Source organism: Pithys albifrons, chromosome 2, assembly GCF_047495875.1.
Source record: "Pithys albifrons albifrons isolate INPA30051 chromosome 2, PitAlb_v1, whole genome shotgun sequence".
Lineage (NCBI taxonomy): Eukaryota > Metazoa > Chordata > Aves > Passeriformes > Thamnophilidae > Pithys > Pithys albifrons.
Genome location: NC_092459.1, coordinates 76,955,063 through 76,971,186, shown reverse-complemented (window position 1 = coordinate 76,971,186; position 16,124 = coordinate 76,955,063). Strand labels below are relative to the sequence as shown.

General features: G+C 38.0%; 2 protein-coding genes across 6 annotated transcripts in view; one reads left to right on the top strand and one right to left on the bottom strand.

Moving 5' to 3' along the window:
- EDARADD (EDAR associated via death domain) overlaps positions 1-16,124 on the bottom strand; it is a 405,148-nt gene that overhangs the window by 111,206 nt on the left and 277,818 nt on the right. The gene's annotated exons all lie outside the window — the stretch shown is intronic.
- Positions 1-16,124, top strand: part of NID1 (nidogen 1) — a 60,889-nt gene that overhangs the window by 19,453 nt on the left and 25,312 nt on the right. For all 4 annotated transcript variants that reach the window (XM_071549582.1, XM_071549583.1, XM_071549581.1 and 1 more), the window contains 9 exons: positions 3,293-3,592; positions 4,752-4,981; positions 5,611-6,038; positions 6,925-7,074; positions 8,343-8,594; positions 9,707-9,907; positions 11,700-11,945; positions 12,770-12,913; positions 13,866-13,994. In XM_071549582.1, the coding sequence (XP_071405683.1) occupies positions 3,293-3,592; positions 4,752-4,981; positions 5,611-6,038; positions 6,925-7,074; positions 8,343-8,594; positions 9,707-9,907; positions 11,700-11,945; positions 12,770-12,913; positions 13,866-13,994 (2,080 nt within the window). The remainder of the gene's footprint in view (positions 1-3,292; positions 3,593-4,751; positions 4,982-5,610; positions 6,039-6,924; positions 7,075-8,342; positions 8,595-9,706; positions 9,908-11,699; positions 11,946-12,769; positions 12,914-13,865; positions 13,995-16,124) is intronic.

Genomic DNA, 16,124 nt, shown 5'->3' with positions numbered 1-16,124 from the left:
TATTCACCAACTTTCTCAATACAAATATATTGTTAAATCTGAAAGCTAAAGATGTTTATCCGTTATTGATGAGTGTTCTTGCTCTACACTAAAAATCACTGCACAAAGTGAGCATTTTGTGTTTGTTTTTTTTCACTTAATGGCTTGCAAATATTTTTGGGGGATGATAGAGTACATGCAACCAAACATTCCCTTAACATTTAAAAGTCAACTGTCTCATTTATAAACTACAAAAATAAAAAATGGGATTGACATTTTGCATCTCCTTAATGAAATTACTTTTTGCATTAAAGTTCTTAGCAAAATAGGAAAAGAACAGTCAGAAGCATGTTACTAATAGGTGAAAGACGAAGGGCCCTTTTTTCTGGTTCCAATATATTCTGCTGTATTAACTAGTCCTGATGTATTTTCTTTTAATGTTATTTTAATCTCTGCCATAAATGGGGGATCATGAAGCCACAATGTCTGCACACAACAAATCTGATGAAGAGCATGGAATTTGTTTAAAATACTTCAGACACCAGTCATCTCTCACAAGAGTATTTAAAGTGGGAGTAGGGCTGCTTGTGTACAAAAAGTGCAAGCAAGGAGAAGGAAGGGAAAAAATTAATTTACTCTAAATTTATTACTTCAAGTACATCTCCTTGATAATGGTCTTAGCAAACAGACCATAATGCCCACCATCTTCCATACTATCTTCCAGTGGTGTAGTATAATTGGTGGGTTTTCATTTTCAGACATGTTTTAACTTTGCTTGAGAGGAATATGAGGCATTTTCTAGTGTACAGATGTCATAGGAGTACTAGAAACCTTTCTAGGCTAGATTTCTGTTGCATGTGTGACTGCTGTCACAGGATCTGTACTGAGCTAACCCATGCTGTCTCTTGTTCTGTATTCCTAAAATTAATAATTTGCCTTAGGATGGACAATGTTAAGTCATAATTCAGCTGCTTCTCTCCCTTTCTAACATGAACTTCTTTCCCATCATGCTTGTGCAGACTATTTACTGTTTATATATCTCAGATATCCTGTTCATACATAAAGCCAACTTTCTGCTTTTCACATGATCTTAATTTTTAAAATATTTTACACTGTAGCTGTTAGTGGAATTATACATCTACAGACAACACAGTCAGCACATGTCAAGCTACTTGGAAAATAAATTCTGATATATTGTGGGAACTATTTGCTAAGTTTAGCTAATAGTTTGTGCTAACCATTATCCAGTTATCCACCAAGCAAACTGACCACTAGCCAGTGGCCAGGAGTGTGCTTTGACCCCCTGGGTAGCTAAAGGAGGGTTCAAAATATAGGTGTGTGTTGTACATGAAGGGGTGATTTGTATCATGAGTTCTCATACTACACTTTTTCTGATTTGTTGTAGGTAGCAGTAGTAGTGGTGGTCCAGATTTTAAAGGATGTTATCAAGATGCAGGTAGCCTGAATCCTTGATGGGCCTGCGCAACCCATAGTTTCTCTGTGAAGACTATAAGTGGCCTCCTATTGGCCTCCTTGCTACCAAATTATGTAGCAGAAAAAGGGGGAAGAAAAATTTGGAGACTATGAGAGTGATCAGAGACAGAGAACAGCTCTTGTACAGAGAGTGCATGAGTAGACTGGGGGTCTTCATTCTGGAGGAGAAATTACATAGTGGGAGTGACAGGGTAGGATTTTTTTATGTCCCAATATGAAACTGGGAGCCAGACTGAAAACAAAGGTAGGAGAGAACTCAAGGTGTGAGTCACAGATTCATGGAGCTCCTTTTTGAGGGATTTTGTGGATGCATAAAGTTTGTGTTGAAGGGAAGACTCTACAAATATGTGAAAAAAGATCCACTGAGGATGAATCAACAGCCAAACCACAGGGAATCCCTTGAGGTAAATGCGGTTGGAGCCTGGTTGGAGAAGTATGTGCACATCCTCTTGTTTCGCTGAATCTGTAAGACAGCTGGTACAGCTGGGAACAGGCTACTGGGTTAGTGACCTTGCAGTCTGAGTCACAGTAGCCATTCTGACCCACTTTAAGTGTTCGTAAAGGTTGCTTAATGTTGAGAACATCTTGACTCTGTGAAAAGATTCAGCACCAGTTTGTTCTTCTTGGACTCGCAAGAATCCCTGTGAGTGAGATCAGTCTGTAGGAGGTAGCAGTTTTGGTTTCATAGCTTGTAGTGACAGTTTTGGGAATTCTGTCCCTTTCTGCATCCCCTGTGTACATGGTATCAGGTCCAGAGTGCCTGGCTGCCCACAGGTTACAGATATGTCCTGTTACCAGGTAGTTCAAGACCTGGAAGTAGATTTGTGTGTGGCTAGTTCATGCAGTGCCATGCATATCTGGAAGAAGGGTTTGTGTGTGAGCAGTCTGTGCACTGCCTCAAGGCCTGACACTTGTAGTCTTGCTTGCTGCTTGTGTGTGTGAGAGTCAGCTCTGGTTTGCCAGCAGAGGTTGGCTGTCACACTTGGATGTGCCCTGGCACCTAACTTGTCTATATGTATTTATTTCAGTTTTAGTCGGAGATGGTTGGCTGTGAGCCATTGTCTCACTGAGCTAGTATGCATGCATTTTCAAACCAAGAGTTTTGCATATATATGTTAATGCTTTTTTCCCCTCCCACCTTCAAATAATAGATCCAGTTTTCCATTGGACTGTGTCTGTCCACTCAGTTGTAAGGGAATTTATAGGCCTGCTATGGAAATTCTGTCTCCTCACCTCCATAACCTCTGGTATAAGAGCTGTGCTCACAGCATGTCTTAAACATGAGCAGCAGTTGATGTCATCAGCCTTGCACAGTAGCAGAGAAGTTTCTAGGAGGGTGGTTGTAGTGAAGTGAAAATTAAAGCAGTCCTGGCCAGGCAAAGAAAAATCTGCTCATCTTCACAGAAGATTTCCACCCAAACTATTACAATATTTAAGCATGGAGTGGTTTTTAGGGTTGGCATCTATGTGTAGATTAGTTCTTTGCTCAGAAGTACTATAAGATCCTAAAGCAATTATGGGGAGGTATATCTTTGGTAGAAGAGGCAATAAGTATCTGAAGTTTAAATATCTAAAATCTTTATCTAGGGATAAAAGGCTGATCTGTCCATAAAGTAGACATCTGGTTTTAGGCTACTTAAATCCAAGGACTTCTGACATATCATGGAAAACAAAAACTTGAAAAATTTTTCAAATATCAACCTGATTTTTGACTCAATATCTTTTCAAAATGCAATGAAAATATTGTGATCTAGAGACCTGTGTGTGGGAGACAGCCATATGAACAGTATCTCTGTTACAATTTTTGCCTTTTTATTAGGTTACCACTAATGGGATTATTGCAGTGAATGAACCTTCAAGTGAAGAAGAATATCTTGGTCAATTCCCAGTGAGTTTTGGGGCTATCGCTCCTTTTATGGCTGACCTGGACACAACAGATGGACATGGAAATGTGTATTACAGAGAAGATTCATCCTCGGGTGTCTTGCAACTTGCATCAGATTATATCAAAAGAGGTTTTCCTGAGTCTGCTTTTGATCCCAGCAGTGTTGTTATTGTTACCTGGAAGCTTGTGGCTCCTTACAAGGGACCAGGAGAAGGTCATGCTTTGGAAGAAAAGGTGAATGTTCATCAGAGCTTTAAGTCATGTTGGACACATGTTCATCTAAAGTGTAACACTGTAACCTTTTACTTTGAAGGCTTGAATTCCTTTGTGTTTAAATGAATCCTGAACAGTTAAGAATACATTGTATTGTTCAAAAGGTTGCAGCAAGATAGGAGTTTACAGAATTTTTACTTGATTTTTATTTTACAATATTTTATTAATTCTAAAGAAAATGCGTGATGCATAGCTGATTTCTTTGTATTCCCTGACAACTCTTACTTTGAATGTTAAATGAGAGGTGGTAATAACTGAAATGGTAGAATATCCTGCCCTCCCTTTGTGCTCTATAATCCTGTTGGCTTGCATTTTTGAACAGACTTAGGTTGTTTTGATGTCAAACTATTTAAAATCAGATAAGTATACGGGCTGGTAAGAACTTAAGACCGTTTTGAACAGATGATGCTGCATTCACTAAAATCCCATGTTTTGTAGCTAGTACTGAATGAAGAAGCAGTTAGAGTTTTGGGGTTTTTTAATGACTCACCAACCATTTCCCCTTTTAAAACCATTTAGGTAATACTCTTCATGGATAAATAACTTTGTACACCACAATTATCCCAGTTGATGAGCTTGCTCACAATGCATCAAGTTGAGAACATTACCATAACTAGGCAAATACTTTTAGTCAACAATTAATTTCTTTTGCTTAGCTTGCCACAAGCATTTTGTTCAGAGTAACTGTTGTGCACTGTGGTAGAAATGAATAGCTGATATCTGAGGTGCTGTCTTGGAGGTTCCTACAGTAGGCAGGGGTGTTCCTATGGTTAAAGACTTGAAGGAACCTGAAACTTGAACTCTACTTTACAATTTCTGTGGAAGTTAGAATTGTTATGTTTTGGGAAGCCTCACTATTTCCTACAGATTTAACTTCCCTTTGCTAAGGTTTTTTGGGTTTTCTTAATGTTTATGAATGCTAAAGCTGAAACTGCCTTGGCAAAACATAAGCTTGTGTAATATTGACTCTTCCTAGGAAGTACATGATACATTATGTATGATGGAAATTCTGATGTTGGTTTTGTGTTTAGAAAAAAGAAAAAAATATTCTGTTGTCTGTCTTGACTATTTTTGCATGAGTAAATGGGTGTTGTTTTTGTTTTGTTTTGTTTCCCCACAGAGAAACACATTCCAGGCTGTTTTAGCCTCTTCTGACTCCAGTTCCTATGCTATTTTCCTTTATCCAGAAGATAGTCTGCAGTTCTATAGCACATACTCCAAGAATGACAATGAAAATATTCCTGCTATGGTTGGCTTTAGTCAAGCCTCAACCAACTACTACTTTTGGGAAAAGCCAGGATCCTACAATGTCATTGCTAATGATGAAGACAGCATTAGAAACCTGCACAAGTATGCTTTCTTTCCTTGTTTAAACTCCTTAAGAGTACCATGGTTTTCTTAATTGTAGCATGAATCACTGAGAACTAAGAAGATTCCATTAGCCATTGCATGAGCGGTCACAAAGTCTGCCAGTGATAAACATCTAACCTCTTGAGGCATATGAGTACTTTGGTGTAATTTGTCAAAAGTCTATAGTTCCATTGTCACTGGTAGGAACTGCTGTATACTCAGTTGTTCTATAAATTGTACCCCTTAGACTTCAGTTCTTTATAGTTTATCCTAGGCAGTGCTTTTTTTGAAAGAGAGAGTGAACAAGAAGGAAAGGGAATGAGTTAGAAAGTTATAGTAAGTGGTAGCATGATCTCTTTGGCCCACATATCTCATGTTCCCACTGCTTTGGAGACAAGAAAGCTAGAAATTCTCAACAGAGCTCTGGGTGTGGAAATAAAATGCTGTCTGAACTGTCAGGATTGTTTTACAGCTGAATAAACTGTACCTGTAGATAAATATGTAGATAAGATAATTAAACAGTTTTGTCCTGACACTCCTCAGCAAAGGATAACATCTCATGTAGGATGGAAATACCACACAACTTGTGCTTGATTGTTTTGATTTGGCAATATGCTTCTCTTTGATAGAAGCAGCAATGCTGGGAAGCAAGGTGTCTGGGTGTTCGAGATTGGTAGCTCATCTGCCAGTATTGTGCCTGCCAAGATCAGCAACGTTTTGGAGAGCCTAGAGCCTGATGAAGAGGACCAGGAGATGACTTCTAAACCATTTATGTCAGACTATGGCTCCACTGAAATAACACAGCAGTATATTACAAGTAGCACAGACAGCACTGAAGAGGATCAGCACCATATTACATACAGAGTTCCTCAGCTGACTTCAGAAGCCTTTATGACTCCATACCAAGATGTAACAGGAACACCATCAACTGAGCCTTTTTACAGTCCTCAAGATTTCCCAACAGCAAAAGCTCCACCTCGCCAGTTTCACGTCCAGCAGTTCCCTCCACAGCAACCTCAAGTCATAGATGTGGAAGAATTTGATGAAACTGGAATAGGTAAGGTCTTTTTGTACAGGAAAGCTCCTTCTAAGATGGACAGTCTGAAGGAAAAAAGAGAGGTGTGAAAGAAATTGAATTACTAAAGAAATAATTTGTTTCCTCCTCGCTATCTTCATATGTGAAAATCTGGACTCATTTCATATATTTGTGTTAGTCATCAAGGTAATGAACTTTGATGTTGCCTCAGATTCAGCTCTTGCCAGTTCAGTAAACTAGTTCCTTAATTGAGCTCACAGACTTTTCTTAGATGTGCTACTGAATATGGGTGATTTCATAAAGTTTGGGAATAGAAACTGCTGTAAAACTTGTTGTTTAGGGTTTCATGGCCTCAAATCTGACAAGGGTGGAATTAGGAATTCTAAGTTTTGATAACATGTTTATAGAAATTTCAGAGTAGTGTGACCAAATGTCTAGATGTTAATTGTTTCTTAAAGCAGACATGAGAATTGCTATCTCTATGAAATAATAGGGTAAACCAATTAGGATTACAGAGTGCAGCAATTACTGTACCATCCTGGGTGCTGTACTGGTGTATTTTGTTCTAAGTCTGAAAAGTGTCCTTATTGCTTTCGTTTGGAAACAAGGACCAAATTATGGTGCTTTTAATTTTGACAAGAAGCTTAAACCACTGAAGTATATAGAATTAAACTGTTTTCTAATTAAATAATTAAACAGCTAAAGCCCTGAGGTTTTCTGTGAAATAATAGGCTGGTACTTGCGTATTGCAAGATTGGGCAAAATCAATTGCAATAGTTTGCTTTCCTTAAAGAGAAAGTGAAAGAGCTAATCAAGTGAGTCCAGAGATACTTTTAAACTAGACCAAGGATATGTGAATACTATAGTAATTACATGGAGTATAAATGCCTGGTCTTGTTTTCTGCAGTGTTTCGCTACCACACAGACGTCCAACAGACCTGTGCTAACAACCGCCACCAGTGCTCTGTTCACGCTGTTTGCAAAGATTACCCTAATGGATTCTGTTGCAGTTGTATTGCTGGTTACAAAGGAAATGGCAGGCAATGTGTAGCGGAAGGTAACTCTTTGCCACATGCAGTTGCTGCTTATGTCCCTAATATTCATTCTTGAATGACACAACTCTTTTAAATACTAAAAAAAACTCCCACCTTGTTGAAAGACTTATCACTGAGATATATTGAATGATATTTTAAGCAGTGAGCTATACTTTCTAAAACGCTGTGCTTTCTTGAATGAAGCAAGTTATTTTAAGTGGTCAATTATATGCTTTATGCATTTTAGCATGACTTTCTAGAAAAACTAAACTCTTCTGTAACTGACATAATTTGAAAGATAACACAATATTAGGTGGTATTTGCTAAAATTAGTCATGAAGTTCCAGTGTGTTATAATCTGATATGGTTCTCACTCTAGAAATGGACAGTTCAAAGGAATGAACAAATTAACTTTGATCATTGAACTAAAGAGGATGGCTCCTCTTTGTCTGACTCTTAAGCTGCTTTACTAAAGGGCTGATCTTCCAGATTTTTGTTAAATACCCATTTAAACTTTGTTCCCGTGTAAAATCCATAAAGGAATTTCTTATGTATACACTTGTAATCCTTGTAGTGATTTGACTTAAGAGTATAGATGCATTTCAACAAATCAAATAGCTGATTACAGATTTTGTGTTTTACAAGCCCACAAAGCAAACCCTAATACTTAGTTTTCAGTTCATAAAATTGTATTTTGCATAGGAAGAAAAGGATCTGATGGTAATAGAATTTGAACTTACGTGTGCCAAATTATATACGGGGAAATCTAGCAATGCAAAATAGCTATAACTCTGACAGTCTTCAAAAAGATCAATAGTTTAGAGTCAAGAAATGTAATAGGTTAGAATAATAGGTCAATTATTCTAACACTGAATGGTGTTAGCCTTCTAATAGGGAATGAACAAGTTTGTTTGGTGTGTATTGATATGAAGTGTGAGCTTCAAAAGAAGTTTCCATATGCCACTTACTGTCAGATATAGTGTAACAGTGTCAGAGAGTTATCCTGGAAGACAAAACTCTTAGTGAGGATAAAGGGCAGATCTTCTGGCAATTTTGGCTACTTAGTCATCTGTATAATGACAACACACATGCACATACATACATAAGCCAGTGAACACATGGAGGTTTCTTGTCTGAATTTTCTATTTGTTTTTCTTATTTGTTGGTTTTTGTTGTTTTTTTTTTTATTTCAACACTACTATCTGTGAACATAGTGAGTGCTCTAAACCCGTTTCTTGAAGACTATGAGAGAACTTTGATTCTGTTCCAATGCATTGTATTGATTTGCCAGGTTCTCCTCAGAGAGTCAATGGGAAGGTCAGAGGAAGAGTCTTTGTAGGAAATAGCCCTGTTCCAATTACATTTGAGAACACTGATCTCCACTCCTATGTTGTGATGAACCAAGGGCGTGCCTACACTGCTATCAGCACAATCCCAGAGACCTTGGGGTATTCTTTACTGCCTCTTGCCTCTATTGGAGGTATCATAGGATGGATGTTTGCTGTGGAGCAGCAAGGATATAAGAATGGATTCAGCATTACCGGTAAATTCTAAATTCATATGATATTCAAAACTGTGCTATACTTTCCTCTGTGTTGATAGAAAGGTGTCTTGAGAAGCAATATACGGTGAAAACACATCTATTCTGAGCTGCAAATTGATTCTCTGTAATCAAACTTCTCACCACTTTTCTTGCTTACAGTGCATAAATACTGGACTTTTTAACTTACTGTCAGTGTACAACAATGCAAGTGTGTTAGAAAGAAGGTTGGCTTGGCCAGTTCCTGTGCAAGAAAGTGATTATTAAAAACATCTGATTTTTGTTTTGTTTTGTTACTAGAGTATACAGAGCTACTGAAAAAAACCCTACATCTTCAAAAAGTCTAACATGTTAATTTCCTGATTGTACCAAAGGAACAAAAATGAAATGTAAATCTGACCTTGTGAGGGTCTGAAATTCTTTAAAGCAATTGCTGCATGACATGCAACTCGGTTAACCCGGTTGAGGGAAATCCCTGTTAGCAATTAAACTGATTTGAAAGAGTTTGAGGTCAAAGCTGGTTGCTTGTGCACATGAATTCAAGCTGTGGATTCAATCTGTTCTAGGAGAACATATGTTTCTTTTTACAATTTTATCCTTTACAGCCCTGTAATATGAATTTACATGAACATGACTTTTTGTTTGGGGGTGTTCTTGGATTTGGCACTTCTGAACTTTGTTCTGGAATTTACAACATACATTTTACTTGGTTTTGATTTGGAAACAGATGTACTGGATTTTTAATTTTGTTTTTTGTTTTGTTTGTTTTAAACTTTCTGTATTCCTACTGGGAAATTTTCTCTAAACTGCTTTTTAATATGATGTTAGGGTAAGTCAGAATTTTTTTCTTCATTAAAAAAAATCCCTGCTTCCTTAGGCTTATTTGAAATTTATCATGTTCAGTGCTTAAGATAAGATAGTTTCCTTGCAGTATCCAAGGATATTATCAGTATACCTCTGAAAGTTATTTCACTAGAAATACAATATATTAGCAATTGTGCCATATCAAAGCTTACAGAAAATAGTTAATTATATTTTATCTACTAGAAGCAATATTTTAAATAGAAGGATTCAGAAGAACCTGTTAAGTGGTTTAACTAATACTCTTTCTTTAGGTGGTGAGTTTACACGGCAAACAGAAGTAACTTTTCTTGGCAACAATGAGAAGCTGGTTGTAAAGCAGAAATTCAGTGGTATTGATGAGCATGGTCACCTTACCATCAGGACAGAAATGGAGGGCAGAATACCTGAGATACCATCTGGTGCATCAGTCCATATAGAACCGTACACTGAACTTTATCACACCTCGAGTTCTGGTAAGGTTTCCTAAGAATAAAAAAATAAGGAAATGTTCCTTTTTTTAAAGCAGAGACTTAGACAATCTGAAAAACATTATTTTATTCCTTTTTCAGCAAGTGTATTTAGCACTCTTTGATTTACAGGAAGTTGGTTTTTGCCTCTTAGGAACAGGTCTCTAAAGAGGATGGATTTTGAGTCAGACAATGCAAACGTTTCTAACTTTTTTTAATTGGAAAAAAATTGTTTATCTTTCTCTGGACTGTAAAACTGTCAATTTTCCTTTTTGTTGGCCTTGGTTTTACACTGCTGATGGCAGTACACAAGTAGTAAAGTTTTTTGTAGGCCCACAGCTCTTTAGTAGGAGCTGTACTGGTGTATCATTTTTTTGTAGTAATGTCATTAAGTGAGCTTTGGTGTTGTCCAATAAGACGGTGAAAACCAATTATTTATCAGTATGTTTCATGTAAACTGCATTGCAACAACTCTGCAGGCATTTATCAATATTTGAGCTGACTTTCAGCAATTGACTGGAAAACTAGGAGGCTCAACTTCCTTATCATTTTCTCTCTCCTTTCTCTCAGTTCCTTTATCACAGACTCTAGATTTCCTGAGAGCCATTCTCCATTCACTATTTATGGAACAATCCCCTTTCTTTTGCTTTCCTCCTCCTGGGTAAAATTATGACAGTTTCAACACAGTAAAAAAGAAAGGGAGCTTGGAGTACTGCTGCTGGCCAGCCAGCCCAGCTGTCAAAGAGCAAGAAAGAGGAAGCAGCCTGTTGTGCTCCCATGGACACGTGAATACCGAAGAGACTACACTTTGTTCCAAGGGTGCACTTTTCATTGCTAGAGATAGTAATGTTGCAATTACACCATTTTCAGCTGCCGTATATTCACTAATGTCTGGCTTTGGTAATGTGTGATGACCCCCTCTTGTGCTTTGCCTGTTGTTATGGACTAAAAGGAAGCTTCTGCTTCATGCTGAATAACTTCAGAGTTTGGGAAAAGTTTTTTGGGAAATGCGTGCTCTATGCAACACTTGCCTAATAGGCAGAAATGCTGTTCCCATGGAGTTAAAGTCAGAGGCTGGAAGGAGGAATCCTGCAGATTAGTTTTGATTTACTAGTACTCAAACAGCTGCTATTCTGCTGTCCTATGGTATATCTAATAGACTGTTACTTAGCAGAAATCCATCTTTTGCCAGTTGTTGGAAATGAATTGATACAGGTGTGTTCTGGTGTCTAAACAAAGAATGGTGGTGTTCTGAGAACCTTTGTGTTGGTGGGAGGATCCACAAGCCCAGATCCTCTTTGAAGAGTTTTGGTCACAATTTTTCACAATATTGAAAACTGTTGGGAAGAATACAAGAGCTCTTGGACATGCAGCTTCTTCAGGACACTTAAAATCCAAGACTAGTAGCCTACAATAAACTAGAAGTGGGGGTAGTTTAATGCTGGTGAAATGGCTCTCGTCCTTAGCTTGTAGATCCATTTTATAAATTCACTAAAAAACCTCTGAGTTTGCCGAGTTGAATTTTCTTTCATTACTTGGAAACACTTAAAATAAAGTTAAATTTTTTAAAAATGTCAAAATAAATCAAATTACTCATTTATCAATGGTGTGGTAACTGATAATGCAGTAAATGTACTCAAGTGCTTATTTCTTTTCATGGAAATACATCAATTTTTGTAGCTTATTGCCTTGAAATTTCTGTTTACACTACTCAGATTGCATCCAAAGTCTACAGATAGCATTTGGCAGGGTTCTTTTGATCTCTGTTCTGATCAGCATGTCTGCTGTCATATCGCAGTGATCACTTCATCATCCACGAGGGAGTACACAGTGACCGAGCCAGAAAGGGATGGACTTGCTTCCACGTACACGGGTGCCTATCAGTGGCGACAGACCATCTCATTTGATGAATGTATTCATGATGTTTCTCACCATTCCGCTCCTGCTACTCAGCAGCTCTCAGTGGACAGTGTGTTCGTTCTCTATAACAGGGACGAGCAGATTCTGCGATACGCGATGAGCAATTCCATCGGCCCAATCAGTGGTATGTATGAATTGAAAGTCTTTCTTTCATCTTTTGTGAGTAATTAAGAGCAGTCATTTGTATTTTAGTCTACTTTAGCTGGGTATTATTTAAATTAATTCATTGCATTAGTCAGTGAAAGTCCAGATCCATCAATTAAGAAGGGAAATTAGGCTGTTGTAAGTTTGTACTTTTACTTGGGAAAGAGTACTCAAGTGATTACCTCTTCTTGAAATTCAGAGAGGTTTGTGTCTAGTTCCTTGAAATGCTCTTAACATACCACCTTGAATCTATTGCCACTCAGATACATGGACTGTATTGTTAATCTTTACCTGATTTTGTAGTTTCTCTATTAATATAAAGTTTTTTGTGTTGCCAGAGAAAAGGGCAACAGAGGGGAATAAGATTTACCATGGATGAGTTTCTGTAATTTATCTTGAAATGTGGCATTTTGTCTTTGAATTGTAGGAAGCCTATGAAGTGTATTTTTTTGAATGAGCTGTCCAAGTTCGCACTCAAATCAGAAAAACTCCTAAAGCAACAATTTGAAAATGCGCACTGGATGAGTATAAGAAAGGGCTGTGCTCACTGTTCTTTGATACAAAATAGAGTTCTGCTAATTATAATTAACAGAGCTGTTAAGAATCACATTTTGAGTCCAGTGTCAGTGACTGGAAGATGAATTATTTTTGCCAGTCTTGCCTTTAAAGAAATCTTTCTTCCTGCTGGAAAAAATATCTTCTTTCCTTATTTAATGTGCACTATAAGCAGTCTCCTCCTGGGTGTTAACTGAATGCTGTTACTGGGATGGAGTCACCAAGGCTGAATGTGGTCTCTCTTGTCAGATGGTTCTGCTGATATTAACCGGAATCCTTGCTACACTGGTACTCATAACTGTGACACCAACGCAGTGTGTCGTCCGGGGACTGGAAACCGTTTCTTCTGTGAATGTTCAATTGGTTTCCGTGGAGATGGAAATGTTTGTTATGGTATCAAAAACCTTTCATTTCTTGTAAAATGAATGCTAATGTAGGATTTGTTTGCCTTGGGATACACCGACTCTCAGGACTAGCCATTCCAGCAAAATGAACTGTCCTGAGAGGCTGGTTTTGAGAAAGATGGGTTAGAGGGTTACTGGGCTAGCTGATGTATCTTAATAATCAAAGTAAGCAAGTTTGACTCTCTGGAAGGGTACATTTTGCTAGCTTGCAAAGCATCTTTCCTTCCCAGTCTGTCTTTTTATAAAACATGTGGGAACTTAGCTGTGAGAAATTTACTGTAATGCAAGTTCTGGTTAAAATGGGTCAACTAGGTTCAAAATTCTCAAGGGAGATGAGAAATGGCATATGTACATGCAGACAGAGCACAGATAGGTGCAATTCATTGAAATAATATTTTTCTTGATCTGCCTTGGAAATGCTCTCTGTTCAAGAAGACTTGCATTTCCCAGCTCTGTCCAACTCTGTATTTATATTGTACTTGGGTTTTGCTTTGCAATCAAATCACAGCAAAAATACTTGTTTTCCAGAGGTGAAAGTGTGTGTGTTAATTAAATATGTATCATCCCTATTTTAGCTAGATTTGGGGGTATTTTGATTTAAAAAACCCCAGTAATCATGATTTCTGCTGAACACCTTCTAGTCTGCATTTTTTCCCTCAGTGGTTCCTCCTTCCTCTCCAGTTTCCTGTGCCTTCCCCTTATTACTTTTTTATGGAATCTTTTCTGGTTTGTTTTTTCCTTTTTTGGGGTAGATTAGCCAAGGACACAGTTAACTGTGAAAACTTATTTACTTACCTGAAAACTCTTAAGATGTATGGTCTATCCAAGATGTAGCTTAAATATGTAAGACTTCTATCAATCAACAGTTCCCCAGTTTCTGTTTTTCTGATATCCATATTAAATGCATCTTTGTAATAACCAAAATCCTTAAAATATTCTAGATATTGATGAGTGTTCAGAGCAGCCAGGTCTCTGTGGCAGCAATGCAGACTGCAATAACCAGCCAGGCACCTACCGCTGTGAGTGTGTGGAAGGATACCAGTTTGCAGCAGATGGGAGGACTTGTGTTGGTGAGTTTCATATTTCTTAAAAGCACTGCCCACCAGCCCCTGGGCTGTGATTCATCTCACAGGGACAGAAACAGTGCTTTCACAATCTGTCCTGACTTCTAACATGAGTTGAGTTGAGGAGTTTGTGCTGCAGCTACTGATTATTGGCTTCTTCTACATTTTCTAAGCGTTGTGCTTTGACTTTTCTGAGAGTTCATGTTTTGTTTCTTTCTTATGTCTAATCCAGAGTTCAGTTTAACAGATTACATTTTAGTTACAGCTGCATCCCTTGGGTAAGAGGCTGCAGAGGTGAAAATCAGTGTGTCTTGGCTATTGCAGGCTTATTCTGGAGTTAATCATACTGAGAAGGAATTGTAACTACAGGTCACTTCACTGTTGAAATATTTGAGATTTGGCAACAATGTAGCTCATTTTAATGACAAATTAAGACTTCAAATTCAGTAGTTGCTGCTAAATAGTTTCTGTGTAATTTAAATACATTTTTTCTAGATGAAGCTCAAGTTAATCTGTATTTGCTAGGCTAAGGTTGTCCTAACAAGGGATATCTTTTTCCTGCTTTCCTGTTTTTCACCCAGGTTATAGAAATTCTTTTCAGAAAAGGGAATCTAAAAATGGCAGATAGAAGAGGGATAATGACAGATAAAAGAGAGGCAATGACTTTACTTCTAGATGTTCAACTGTCAGGATAGGATAGAGATTTGGTTGTTTCATTAGAATTTTTGTATTGCAACCCAACAGTAATTCTGCAGTGACAAAACCTATACACACTCTTCCAGTAGAGCTGCATCAGTTCCTGTTTCTTCTGCAAATGAGTGGTAACAGCTGAGGATTGCTTCTGTTCAGACTGCTTTGTGATGGAAGCTCAGTTCTTCTTTGAGTTAGTGCATCCAGGTCTTCCCTCATAGCCAAGACTGTTCTATCGCTAAGACTGAGGAGCCTTCACTGTATAGCAGACAGGTGCATTACTTTCCTTAAGTTTGTGCCTTTGTATGCTGTGTATTGCAGTCCATCACAAGACGAATTTCTCTGCTCCAGTAAGAATTAAATTTAAAGGTCTGCTCCCTAAGTCACAGTGCACACTAATTCTCCCTTTGTTGTAGAACAGTCAGAGAAAGCAGCTGGAAGGGATAGGGAAGAGATGTGGAAGAGCAACTTTATCTTCTTTCTGTCATGTCCACCACTGCAGTTTTGTGATTTAGACTCAAAAGGGAACATTCGTCCCTCTAGCCATGACCTCACCAGCTTCACTCTACCACTTTCCCATGAAGTTGATGTCCCACTTCTAGCAAGTACTATGTTATTCCTGCCCAGCTTGAAGGATTTCAGTTTGATCTCTTCCTTCAACCAAAACCAAACCACATTTGTAAGACTGAAGAGAGGGAAGACAAACTCCAGTTTCCCAACATATTGAAAATAAATGTTATGGTAATCTTGTTCTCCTTTTCACACTGGAGTGTTTTCTAACTCACAGACAACCTGAACCCCAGAAGGGGCAGCAGCAACCCTCTGTGCTTTTGCAGGTTGCTCTGAGATACCAGCTCTAACTCAGTTTTTTTGGAACTGGCATTTTTTTCATACCAGCTGTGTGACTCACTGGGTAGCTTAGAAGAGAGTTGCAAATAAATTCTGCTCTCCTATTTGTAGGATGAGAAATGGAAGGATTTGAGGACTCTAGAACTCCCCTTGACCTCCAACCTCCAACTTGTATGCATGTATAACGTAGTTCTTAATAATTACTTTGTAATCTGAAACTTACTTCATCAAATAGAAAGATATTAATGATTCTAACAATGATGTAATTTCCTCCAGAGAAATGAAAAAAAAAAGCCTGTTTTCAGATCTGGCTCTGATGGCAGATTTTTGTTATTTCCCTGCTGATGCTGTGGTAGTTTCCATCTGTGTACTGTGATGAAAGAAGCATCACAGAGGAGTCTTGTCTTGGTCTCCTGTCAAGTCCTCATAAGAACTGTGTAAAGAGATTCTCTGTTACAGCAGCTGTAAATCTGTTTCCAGATGTGGACACTTTATTTCTGGGACCAAATTTTTTGTAGTATTTTGCCTTTTCCTATTTTAAATAGGTTTCCTCTGTTTCCTTTCCTTTTTTCTGACATAACAAGTAAGCATAGGCAG